Source organism: Copadichromis virginalis, linkage group LG12 (assembly GCF_057382275.1).
Source record: "Copadichromis virginalis isolate Kocher_CV1m ecotype Utaka linkage group LG12, C_Virginalis_male_GT1.1, whole genome shotgun sequence".
Classification (NCBI taxonomy): domain Eukaryota; kingdom Metazoa; phylum Chordata; class Actinopteri; order Cichliformes; family Cichlidae; genus Copadichromis; species Copadichromis virginalis.
In genome coordinates this window covers 39,464,881-39,477,559 of record NC_140629.1, presented here as the reverse complement: position 1 = coordinate 39,477,559, position 12,679 = coordinate 39,464,881, and the positions used below count along the sequence as shown (strand labels likewise).

The window sequence follows — 12,679 nt, the reverse complement described above, 5'->3', positions numbered from 1 at the left end:
GTGTTTCTTGTAAAAACACAACCTGGGCGCCCAAAAATTGCAAATGATGGAGGACCTTGCTCCTTTTAATAGTTTGGTTCAGACCTTTACAATTCCAGCTACAGAACTTAAACGAGTGACCTGCTTGTTGATTATTATTATTTAATTGCGATACCATGTTAGAACATAGATTGAAAAAAACCAAAGCTGACCGATGAAAAACACAGAAAAAACAAAGTCAGTGTACAGAACAGTACAACATAAAAAACAAAGAACACCCAAACATCCCCCTAAATGCTGAAGCATCTTCCCTAACAAGATGCGCGCACCCCCCACCAAATACACCCCTGAGCACTTCCTCCCAACCATTCGAAGTCCCAGTTGAGTTCAAGCTCCTTGCAATACAAGGCAGAGACAAATCAAGGATTGTATGAAAATATATTAGAACAAGAGGCATAAGTATTTTACTTAAAAAAATACAATAAGATACAGTGAAAAATAAAAAACAGTGAAGAAAGAGAAAAAAAAATAGAATAAAATATTTCACAGAAATTAACCAAGATGGACATATCAGCCCAATGGGCTAAGACACTTATGTGCCCTGAGAGGCAGGGCCCCCCAGGATCTTATTGGCAAAGTCCGTGGATCAGTAAACTTACGTACAACTCCATCTGGAAGTGTCACCCTCAGTTCCACAGGATAGAACAGGCCGAACTTGATCCCAGGACAAGAGTGCAGAAGGCGCTTGACACCAGTAAACTGTGAACGTTTTTTAGCCACTGCTGGTGTGAAGTCTGGAAAGATGGAGATCCTTCTGCCCTGGTGAAGTAGAGGAGAGTTTGTCCCTGCAAGACGTAGCAGCTGTTCCTTGACATGGAAGTAGTGGACTCTAATGAGGAGTGGGCGAGGAGGCGCTCCCTCTCTGGGCTTTGGTCCAAGGGACCTGTGAACCCAATCCAACAGAGGTGCTTCATTCAGTTTCAGAAGATCTTGCAGGAAATGGGAAATAAACTCCCTAGGGTTAGAAGTCTCCAAACCCTCGGGGATGCCAATAAGGCGAATATTATTGCACCTTGATCTTCCTTCTAGATCCTCACATTTAGCTTGCAGTTGTCTGACCTCCTCCGTTAGGACACTTACAGCAGATTGTAGAGAAGTCAGGTCGTCACTGCAGGTTGTAGCTGAAAGCTCCAAATCTTTAATGGTGGTCCCTTGAGCATTAACGGTGGCCTGTAGGGTGGTTATAGCAGCTTTAAACTCAGCCTTCACAGATAATATTTCTGACCGCAGTGTATGGGTAACTGTATCAATCTTGCATTCAAGCTTGTCGCAGATGTCCCGTTTCAGAACCTCCAATGCTCTGGTAAATGTGACTTCACCGAGCGGTGCGCCCGCACCCTGCTCATAGCTGCTCTCCGTGATAGCCGCGTCACGTTGAGATTCGCAACCCAGCTCGGGGCTCTGTGAACCCCCCGCGCCGGCCTGACCCCGTTTTCGACGTTGCTCCCTCTTATCTGCCATTATGCAAAAAAAGAATAAAGGGCAAATGGTGGGACTTTTAGTGAGAGAACTTGATTGTCCGGACGCAGCCGCTACGGTCAACACAACCAACCAGGAAGGAAACTCCTGCGGCCTTTCCCAGAAGTTGTCAGAAGTAGGTTTCCCGACCTCAGAGAGTGAAAAAGTGAAAATAAATAAACAAGCGGGCGCCCAGCGGCAAAAAGGGTTATTTAGAGCCCACAGGGCTGATATAGAAAGTGCGGATGCGTCTTAAAGCAATATTCTTGTCACTGCTTTGCGGAAACACGTCTTCACACCATAGTGTCTAACAGCGCCCCTGAGCTGCGTGTTTTTAAGACACGTTTCATAACCACAGAGGAAACAGACACAGTTCACGCTGGGTCACACAAAACTGAAAGTAACCCGAGACAGTAAAGACATGCAGGTCTTCTCGGTTTATACACTGTATATAACCAAACTAAGGATATTTCTCTAAAGTTGAGTTTAGTTTTATTTAAATAATTTATTCTGGTTTATTTTAACCCGTCAGCTTTGATCTTTACCTTCATTGGTGTTTAAAGTAAAAAGCACTGTAAAGATGTCATTTCTTATCTTATGTCACTGTTTTTTTTTTGTTTGTTTGTTTGTTTTGGGTTTTTTTGCCTGTCCCATTTGGTTCTTTAGCCATCAGAATTGTTGTCTGAAGACCAACAAGGATACCCAATGGATTTACTTTGCCAAATGGATCATCGTGGCATTGCCGTATTGGTCCATTTGGTCGATCTTTGTTTTTATTATTTATTATATTTTATTTTCAGATGTTACAGACGGGACAGACATGAGTGAGGGATAGGAAAGGGAGAAAGAAAGAGGAAGGAAAGGAAAAGCAGAAGGGGAGAGGGACAGTGAGAAAGGGGGGGAGAAAAAAAATAAAAATCTCCTGGATCACCTGTTGAGAGAAGAATAGAAAACAAGCAAAAAAAGACAAAAAAAACAAAAAACAAAGCAACATACTAAACACAACACCATCGCATTAATCTAGCTAAGTGTAAACAGCAGTAAATACTAAATATTCAATGTTGTTGTGCAGCACGCAGGACAGATGTGCTTCGAAGTAGCAGCCAAGAAAGGTGTAATTTGGGTCTACGAGCAGTGAACACCCGTGTGCATACCTGTGTGGATCAGCGTGCTTGTATTCCAAAGGTTTCTCCATGTAACGATCTGCTAGGGAGTGTGGGGGGGCCACAGCCCCGTCCTCCAGGGTGTGAAGCAGGTGTGGAGGAGATCAAAACTCCAGACATCCAGAGGCCCCCAGAACACAAGAGACCAAGGAAGACCAACAGAGGGGCAGCCGCGCCACTGTCCCAGAAAGAGCTGAGGAGAGTCCCAGATGAGGGTTCACTCAGCAGCCGCGGAGCAGAAGCCAGGGGGAGTTGCAGTGACGCGCCCGTGAGCTCCGCCGGCAGCCAGCTGTGCCTGAGTGACCGAGCCCCAGGCCGAGAGGCCGGGGGCACCCCACCTCCGAAGTGGCCCGAGCGAGCCCCAGGCTCCAGGCCCCGACAAGCGGCCGCCAAGGAGTGAGCCGGTGTGTACCTGGACGCCCACCCCCAGACACAAAGAACCACCAACGCACCGACACCTGAGGGAGTCCGCCACTGGCAGGGGAAGTGGTGGTGGGTGGAGATAGGCCTCCAAACCTCCAAACCTCCAAATCCAAGCCATAAACTGTTCAGACTGCTTCCATCAGGAAGGAGGTTCTGCAGCATCCGGTCCCGTACCAGCAGACTGAGAGACAGCTTCTTCCACCAGGCCATCAGACTGCTGAACACGTCATAGACACCTCAGCTTCACTACTGGAACTTCAACATTATGCACTACATACTGTACAGTAATGCCACTGTTTTGCACATGTCTCAACTCTGTATATTTTTATATATTTATTATTGTTTACTCTATTTAATTTGTAAAATATGTGTACACACACACACACACACACACACACACAGGAAAATATTTAGTATACACATCCAGAAATGCATATACTATTATATATTGTACATATATTTATTAGTTTCAGATGTAGCCATTCTTGTATTTTGCTTGTTTACATTATTGTATTTGCACAACTCTGTTGCTTGTGAAGCTCGCACACAAGAATTTCACTCACATGTGCTGTACCAATGTACCTGCACATGTGATGTGACAATAAAAGTGATTTGATTTGATTTGATTTGAAACCTTGGAGGGCCTGAGGTGTCCCCAGAGAGGTGACGTCTGATACCCAACCTGACATATAGACACAGACATACAGGCACACACAGACACAAACATCCATTCCCACCCTCATGCTCTCATGTGCACTTACTCCACACTCAACCAACGTGGAGACAGACATAAAGAGACGTTGTACACACGATCACACTCCCCAAGCGTACTCTACGAACCGGGTCTAGGTACCCTTGCCCCTGGAGGGGGGAACTGCACCCAGACCCAGGTGGTGTTACCCTTTTCCCTGCGGTGGGGAGAGGCAGACCGCCCCGACTCCGTAGCAGCAGGGAGGCCCCACACTCCAGACCGCAGTCGGACGGCCAACTCCTCCTAGCCCTCCCGCTCCAGCAGGCCGCAGAGAATGGGGGTGAGAGAAGACTCCAAACCTCCCTCCACCCGCTCATTGTAGTGTTGATGCATGTGTGTTCTAAGGTGCAATTAAAACCCAGGAGGGCATGGAGCTACCTGCCAGAGAGCAGCAGGTAAGCGCATAGTCCCTCCTGCTAGCCCTCAATGTCTACGTGCATTTAAAATTGAGAGGTGGGCAACAATGCCAGGGGTGAGGTGTACACCCTGATGGTAACTTGGACTCCGTGTAGCGTGCCCACCCCCAAGATCCTATATTTATGTGTAATGAGAGTGTGAGTAATGTGAATGTCTAAGTTGTGGGAGAAAATTGAGGCAGAGGCAGCCGGAAGGGGACAGGGGGGGGGGGGGGGGGGGGGGGGGTAGCCTCCTCTGCACCCTGGTGTCTTATGTCACTGTTCACGTCACATAATTTACTGACTCACCTAATTTAACATTGCAGAGGTTTCTTATATAAGTCTGAGGACATTCACAGTTTAACCTTTCCTGAAATGTAAATTCAGCTTCATTGGTCATAAAATCCTGCTGTAAACAGAGTCATTAATAAAGTTTGTGTTTGTGTAACTGAATTTTAATTCTTCCAGAAAGCCCAGCAGCTCCTCTCATCTGTAGTTCACGTTGCTAAAGTTCAGTTGGTGATGGGAAGCACAGCATCAACATCAGCATCTCGTGAGTCCTTCACACTTTAACCCTGAAACTCTGCTGGGTGCAGAGGGGAGGAGCTCTGACCCATGACTGATTCTTATTGGTCAGTCTGATTACAAACAGAGTCAAACTGTCCAGTCAAATGGCAGATAGCTAAAACATGAAGCAGATTTTCAAAATAAGAGATGCCAATGTCTTCTTCATCTATGAGGGTGTAATTATGTTTTTTAATAAAGGATGTTAAATATTTATAACAGCCATATGAAAGGCTGGTTTTAGCTTTCTGTCTAAAAAGTGAAGCAACTGTAGAAATATCGTGACACATCACATTGTGTTAAGACTTACAGTTGCATTAAAGTGTAGGAGAAAAAGGCCTCAGCTCCTTTGATGTTGACTTCAATAAACACATTTGTGATGGGTTTATGAGGTTTTTGTAAATTATAATAATTTTGGAGGATTGTAATGGATAAAAAACCAGGTAGCTGTTGTTTGACTACAAGCCATCACCCAAAAGTCAGGTTCACAGTCAGATCCATGTTCTTCATACCTGGTTATGAAACACACAGATCATACAGTAAAATCACTCCAGGCTTCAAAACAAGAGCCAACGAGTGACATCAGTGGCTACATCCATTTTTTATACTGCATCTAAAGTGCACCACAAATTCAAAATGTTTAATTTTGAGTTAACATATTCTGCTAACACTGATCTTTGATGTCCACATATCAGTGATAAAGCTAAATACCAGAAACACCTGTTTGATTCAGTTTTAACAGAAGGTGAACATTAAAGCTCTGAAGAAAGATGCCACATATAAGAAGACTGTTTTATTATCATCATCATTTTTAAGGATGCTCGATTAACCTTCAGCCAAGTCAGTGCTGACATATTATGTCTCAGTGATTTCACCCACATGTGAGGGCAGTAACCCCAAACATCATCACTGACTGTAAATACTCAGAGGAGATTGATCGTGTTAACACCGTGTGTGTTATTAGGTTGATACTGTCTGTGGATGGATTTGGTTTATAAAATGATCTTTTCCTGCAGGTTCTGAACATCAAAGCAGCTCGAGGTCTGTGGACGAAGTACCCACTGACATGGTAAGAAAACCGTTTGCTTCTGGTGTCTATGGCTGTGCTTTGATTGATTGATTTGTTTAATTGGAAGTCTCTCATCAATGTGCTGCAGTTACTGAGCACAGTCAGCTTCAAACATTTTCTCTGTCTGTAAATCACAGAATGGTCGGAGGCCACGGCGCGGGAACTTGATAGAGATCTTCCGTGGCAGCTATCGGCACTGGGCTGTGTATGTTGGTGATGGCTCTGTGGTTCACTTGGTCGTGCCCAGTAAGTCCCGCACACACCTGTCACAACACCCCCCACAGCTTAACTCCTCCCAGTCTGGAAGCAGAAGCTTAAATGACATCACACATGAAACTGATTCATAGCTCACTCTAAAGGATGAACTCATGAAGCCTTTACTTCTGATCCCAGTTTATCCTTCATGTGTTTGCAGGTTTCAACAGCATCACTGTCATAACTCAGAGGGGGGTTGTGAGGGAGGAGAATCTGAGGGCTGTGGTGGGAAATGACCAGTGGCAAATCAACAACAGCCTGGACTCCACCCATAATCCCCGCCCAGCTGACGTCATTGTTACAGAGGCCAGGAGCTGGGTGGGCAGAGAGATAACGTACCACAGCATCAGGAGTAACTGTGAGCACTTTGCCACAGAGCGACGATATGGTGTGTCTGTGTCGCAGCAGGTGGGTGGAACCATGTAGACAGAAAATACAGAATCTGTTTGCAAAGAACAAGATCTGTGCTGCTGGAAGCTCATTTCCTGTTTGACCCTTTATTTGAATTCTACTGATGAATCCCATTTCAGCAGGTTTTGACTGGATTCAGATTAACAGAGAATGATTTGCAGAAACATAATGTAAAGACATCATCTATCTCCTACTGACTAAACTTTAGCTTTAAAAATTATTCAGCACTGTGAATGTAAACAGGAGATCTTCATGTGGATGTTGTGTCTCCTGCCCTTTCACTCCCCTCGTGGTGGCAGATGGCCCCGCCCCTCCCTCAGCCTGGTTCTGTTGGAGGTTTCTTCCTGTTAAAGAGGAGTTTTTAAATGAACAGGTCACATTTAAAGTGTTTTGAAAATTGGATCAAAAACTCATTACAAAAACCTCATTTAATCAGATATGCATGTAAAAAAAAAAGCTCAAGCTTTCAAGCTTTTCCAGCACATTACCAAAAAAAGAATGCATGTTTCACATCACCTCAGTAAGAACAAGTCGGATCATCCAAGTTTGAGTTAAACACCTTTGTTCCCTTTTTGCAAAAACAGAGAAAAATGCATCACACAAAGGAAAAGGGTGCCTTATATGCATGTAGTGTATAAAGCACATTTCACTTCAAAATTAAGATGTACAAACGTGAACAAAACAACATGTTAGAGTTCCCCATCTCCTGTTGAAAAACCCCACAAAACAAGAAAACTGCACCAAACACCACCAAATAAAACACATTAAGGCCAAGTTAATACGTCTGCTCATCAGATATTGATGCTTCTTTCCTATGTGACAGATGTTTGTTTGGTTTTTTTAAGTTAAGATCTTAAAGGTCAGATTTTTAAATACATTGCCATCTGTATTATTGCTGAAGGCCTAGATTGTCCCCTTTAAAGTGTTTGTGCTGATGAGACAGGCGTGAAGAACGGCACTGACTGGACGAGAGAGCACAAACTCTGCTATTGTCATTTTCCATCAAACACTCATTAAAACATCAGCCTGCAGGCATGTTAGTGCACTCATCCTCGACTGTCCGGGGAGGGGCGGGGTCACACGTTGAAGCAGATATGCTGAGGTGCACGGCAGCCCAGGCGGAGGAATTTTGCTTTTACACTCATTTTATTTCTCTATCTGATAAGAAACTAGGTCTGAATGGAGTTTTGAATCATGGCAGTCTTCTGTTCATCAGGATGTCTGCTCACTTCCTGTGATGTTTTCTCCCTGCAGGTGCCTCAAGGAGTGGAAAACTTTGCCAGAGCATGGGATACAGTTACTGATACAGTTACTGATACAGTTACTGATACAGTTACTGATACAGTTACTGATACAGTTAATAATGCTGTTACTAATGCTGCTACAGTTATTCATGCTGTTACTAATCCTGCTACAGTTACTGCAGGCCTGAGACGATTTTGGTAGGCCTAAAGCAAACTTTGTGTGAGACACTAAAACATTCCTGTCATTACCATAAAATCACACAGTTCTGATCACTGAATCCACACGCCTACGTTAGTGTCCACAAAGAGATGGACAGAAGAATCATCAGGAAACCTCTGACTTTATTTTAAAATACAGTAAGTGGAAGATAAATGTGGTTCCTCTGTAACGGCTGCAAAGCCAGAGCTACGATTAGATTACTCCACAGTGCTTTTAATCATGATGTGCTTCCTTACATCACTTCATCCACTGGCCCACAGTATATAAATACTGCATCTTCACAGAGTTTATTGTAATTCTTACATTTTTATGACAAACAAATAATAAAAAAAATTTTCCCCAAAAGTTGATTCTGTTCATCTGGACATTTTTTGAAGGAAAAAAACTTCGTCACTCATCTTCAGTCTCAGCTGACTGCAGGTCAGGTCTTATAACCAGGACATTTGCATAATGACTGAAACTATACAAAACAGTTTCATGGTGAGATGCATTGACTGCGCTGTCATTGTGTCATCGAGCAAAAATTAAAGGGAAACTTTCAAACTTTCTTTGATTCATGCAGAATATGGACAAAACTCATTTTGAGGTCTATTTCAAACAAGTGATATTAGGCACAGACTCTAAAACGTCTTTTCCTCATGTGTTTATACTCATACTGACACGCTTTCAGTCAGAATTGACAGAATAGTGTCATCAACCAGTTCATTCAATCGTTTTAATTAGCAGTAATCAGCCCCACAGAGAGGAGCTGTATGAGCTGATGACATGTGAAACGGGTCAATCAGCTGTTTGCTTAATTTGAATTTCTCTGAAGTCTTTGAAAAAACACAAGATTCATCAGAAATATAATGATGTCAGATAATTCATCTGAATATAAAACTTATAAAAAGAAAAATCTGCAGCTGACAGATTTTGTAAAAGTACTACTTTAGTAACACTACAACAACAAATTGTTTTCATTCAGGTTTCTGAAAAACAGGAGAAACTTTCAGGGCAAAGAAGACAAAACTGTTTCTCTCCACAAATTTTGACTTTTGTTGCAGGATCTTTAAAACAAAATGAAAAACAGTTCTGATACTTTCCTGCAAAACAACAAAGCACATCAGTTCCACTTTCACTGGTTCCGTCATTTTTGTAATGATGTAATAATGATAACCGTCTCTTCTACAACAAGTGAGAAATGTATTCCTTTGGTTCTCTTTATTAAACCTGAATTATTCAGATTTTTATAAAGTGTTTCAATGAAGTAAAACGAGGGCCGTCTGCATGACTGCAGCAGATTCAGCTCAGTTCACTTATTCAAAAAGACCTAATACACGTGTTCATGTTCAATTTAAAGGGTTGAAGACGACTTTCATCAGAAACTTTGAATTGTTCGGACGTCTTGGTTAAAGCAGGATCCTCAGTCTCAAATCTGTCACAGCTCACATGTTCTCCATTGTTCTCCTTTACAATCTGACACGAGTGCTTTAACTTCTCTGCGTGATCAAGTTTCATCTTGCACGAGTATCTGTCTCTGCACAGTCTGACCACAGCTTCTAGGGGTGGACGCTTGGTGTAGTCCTCAGATGAGCCCTCCTCTTTGGGATTTGATATCACAATGACTTAATGGACAAGAATTTCACTTGAGTCAAAACTTGTTTCACAGGTTTTTCTGAAGCTGATGTATTTTTGTGCACAGCAGTGAGAAATGTACTTTGCAAACGTGCGCATCATTCAGCCGATGATGTTTCACAGGCTTCATTTTTCCAGGTAATAACAAAGAAAAAACGGCTCTTATCTCAGTTTGATGTGTACTGTAACCAACTATTTAAAATGACCTACACTGTGCTTTGTGTCTCATTTCTTCTAAAATACTCTTAATACCCGATTACTTGATGAAAACCTACAGTGTGACTTGTTTCTTCAGGCCTGTAACAATTTAAATTCTTACTCCTTCATTCTGATGGAAGTGCTGGTGGGTAATTTTAGGTCATTAAAATTACAGGTGATGTGACATGTTGTGTTATAATGTTATATGAAAAATAAACTGCTATAATCCGACCTGACTCTGCTTTGTCTTTTCCAGTAGAGCCTCAGATTGGGTTTGAAGGCCTGAACATCTGTGTGATGTGTGCCCACTGAGAGAGGAGTAATAAAGACTCACCAGCTGCTGCACTGGCCATAATATCACTGCTGAAATCATCAGACACATTCAGCTGGAAGGAAGAAAAAAGAGACTTTTGTGAACTACAGAAGAACGAGCAGGTGTCTGTTATAATTATTTTACCTTTATAGTTTGAACTTTAAAGAGCAACAATCTAGACCTGACCTGATATGACCTTCACACTGTGGTGGGCTCAGGTGGGAGGAAGAAACTTCAGCCAGAGATCAGAGACTGTGTTTGAAATTCAGATGTTGCTAAAACGCTGCATCCTGTGAATGCAGCAACTGACCACCTCAGACAAGTGAGGAAGCAGCACAACACAACAGCAGTAACTTTATAACACTGGAACTTTTTATGACCAGCACATTAAATGCTCATGAAGCTGGACTCAAACACACTTTGCTGTCCTCTGCTGCTCTGCTTTGTTGTGACCACAGAATCTGTAACAGAGGAATCGCCGTTACGTCATCAGTCTGAAATAAAACTATGAAAAATTTCAACTTAAATATTTGGTGACATTTTCCAGCTGAAACCAGTCTGAATGAAAATCCACTGACTGTCTTTGCTTAATAAATAAATCAATAAATACAGAATCAGCTGATGAGCTGCTTCTAATTCCTCCTCAAATGATCTGAATTTCATCCGTAATAAAACTCAGTGTGTAGTTCTTTAAAGCTGACGCTCAGTTTTTGTTTAAAGTGAACAGAAAACTGGATCCAGCTTCGTCTGTGAAGTGTCACCAAAATAATTACGAAACACAGACACTCACCTCATGTCAGTTTTATCTGTGATGCATGCGATCAATCACTACTTCTCCTGATCAGTCTGCCGATCGATCATGGACGCACTGTTTCTAACGGTTTGTTGGATCTGACTCGTGAGCTGAACTTGTTGCTGTGAGAGAAGTGTGGAATGAAAGAGGAGGTGTGCAGAGTGCTGCGCAAGTCTATATTTCACGTTTTCCCCTGAAAGCTCTTCGGGAGTCACCTTAATGGTTCAAAATACGTTTTTATTCCTGTCAAAATGTTTTCATTGGCATTTTTCATAGATTCAAACATGTTCTGTGTTTTTGTGACAGGCTGCTCGTAACAAAGTGTTGAAACATCACAGACGAGTTTAATCTTGTCTGTGATGTGGAGACAAAACACTGGTTCGTCTCTTCAGTTAGGAGCCTTTTTTGTACTTCAGTGATTCCTAGATCAGTGTTGACTTACAAACAGGTCACTCTTTCGAGGATGCCAATGTTCACATTTTGGACAGATGGTTTGAGCAGAGGGCGGGGCTTATGACACCAACTGTCTGCCATCTATAACCCAGTTTTGAGATCCCTTCCCAGACGCCTTAACGCCCACTCACATCTCTTGTCAGTCAATCTCAATAAGTCACATGACAGGATGAGGCAAGGTCTCTCAATGGTTTCACCTGAAACCTCTGCTGATAGTGACTCACGCCCGTTTTTACACCTTGGCTCATGTGATGAGGCACATGCTCAATAGTGGGTCAACGACCCTCTTAGGGCCTAAAATCTCCATGTATTGATCTTAGAACTGAAGAAGCTTCTCAGATCAGAGGTGAAACTACAGCTATTACAACAGTTGGAGAAGAGTGCAGGAGCTGAATTGGCCTGCCTGGAGTCCAGATGTTTCACCTATAGAGAACATTTGGTGCATCATTAAATGGAAAACATGCTAAAGACATGTTAAACTCTTCAGCAGCTTGATACCTATATCAGGCATGAATGGGGCCAAATCCCAACAACAAAACTCCAGATATCTCCAAAGGTTGACAGTACAGCGTAAACTAATGTTGTGTTTATAAGACTGGGGAAACCTGCAGTCAGCTGAGACTGAAGAAGTCACTTGGATGATGACGAAACGTTTCTCCCACAAAAGGCTACGTCCAGATGAACAGAATCAACCTTTGGAGATTTATTTTCCTGGATGATTGAGGATGCATCAAGACAAATCTCCAGATACTTGTAACCTCGATACCCAGATGTCTTCAAACTGTTTTGAAAAAAAAAGGAGGAGCTACACCGTGGTAAACATGCCCGTTTAGCAACTATTCAGAGACTTGTAGCAAGCATCACATTTGATATGAACTCATTTTGGGCGTGAAATTGTAAAATTTCTCAGTTTAAACATTTGTCATGTTATTTATGTTCTGCTGTTATTTGAAAGTCTTTTATTTTTCATTTTGTTAAAATAAAAACATCTCAACTTTTCTGTTATTCAGGTTGTAGGTGTAGCCACAGCAGATCATCTGTCTCCATGTCACCCCAGTATCTGTCACACCAACTCTACTGCATGTCTTTCTTTACTACATTCAACAACGTCATCCAAAATGTTCCTCTTTTCCTCCTGCCTGTCAGCTCCATAGCCATCATTCTTTGTCCAATATATCCACTGTACCTTCTCTGAACGTGTACAATCTCAGCCAAGGCTCTTAACTTTATCTCCAAATCACCCAGCCTGAGCCGTCCCTCTGATGTCCATCTCTTTTACTCGCACATGGCAAACACAGCTGTGAGATAGAGGCACA

The 12,679-nt window shown here is 42.6% G+C and overlaps 1 protein-coding gene across 1 annotated transcript; it reads left to right on the top strand.

Annotated features, from left to right (window-relative positions):
• The first annotated feature begins 5,818 nt into the window (after positions 1-5,818).
• On the top strand, positions 5,819-8,457 carry LOC146697652 (phospholipase A and acyltransferase 3-like). The gene is made up of 4 exons (XM_085476511.1): positions 5,819-5,862; positions 6,000-6,108; positions 6,278-6,525; positions 7,783-8,457. Exons 1-4 carry the CDS (start codon positions 5,860-5,862, stop codon positions 7,972-7,974), a joined length of 552 nt encoding a protein of 183 aa, XP_085332637.1. The 5' UTR covers positions 5,819-5,859; the 3' UTR covers positions 7,975-8,457.
• The last annotated feature ends 4,222 nt before the right edge of the window (positions 8,458-12,679 follow it).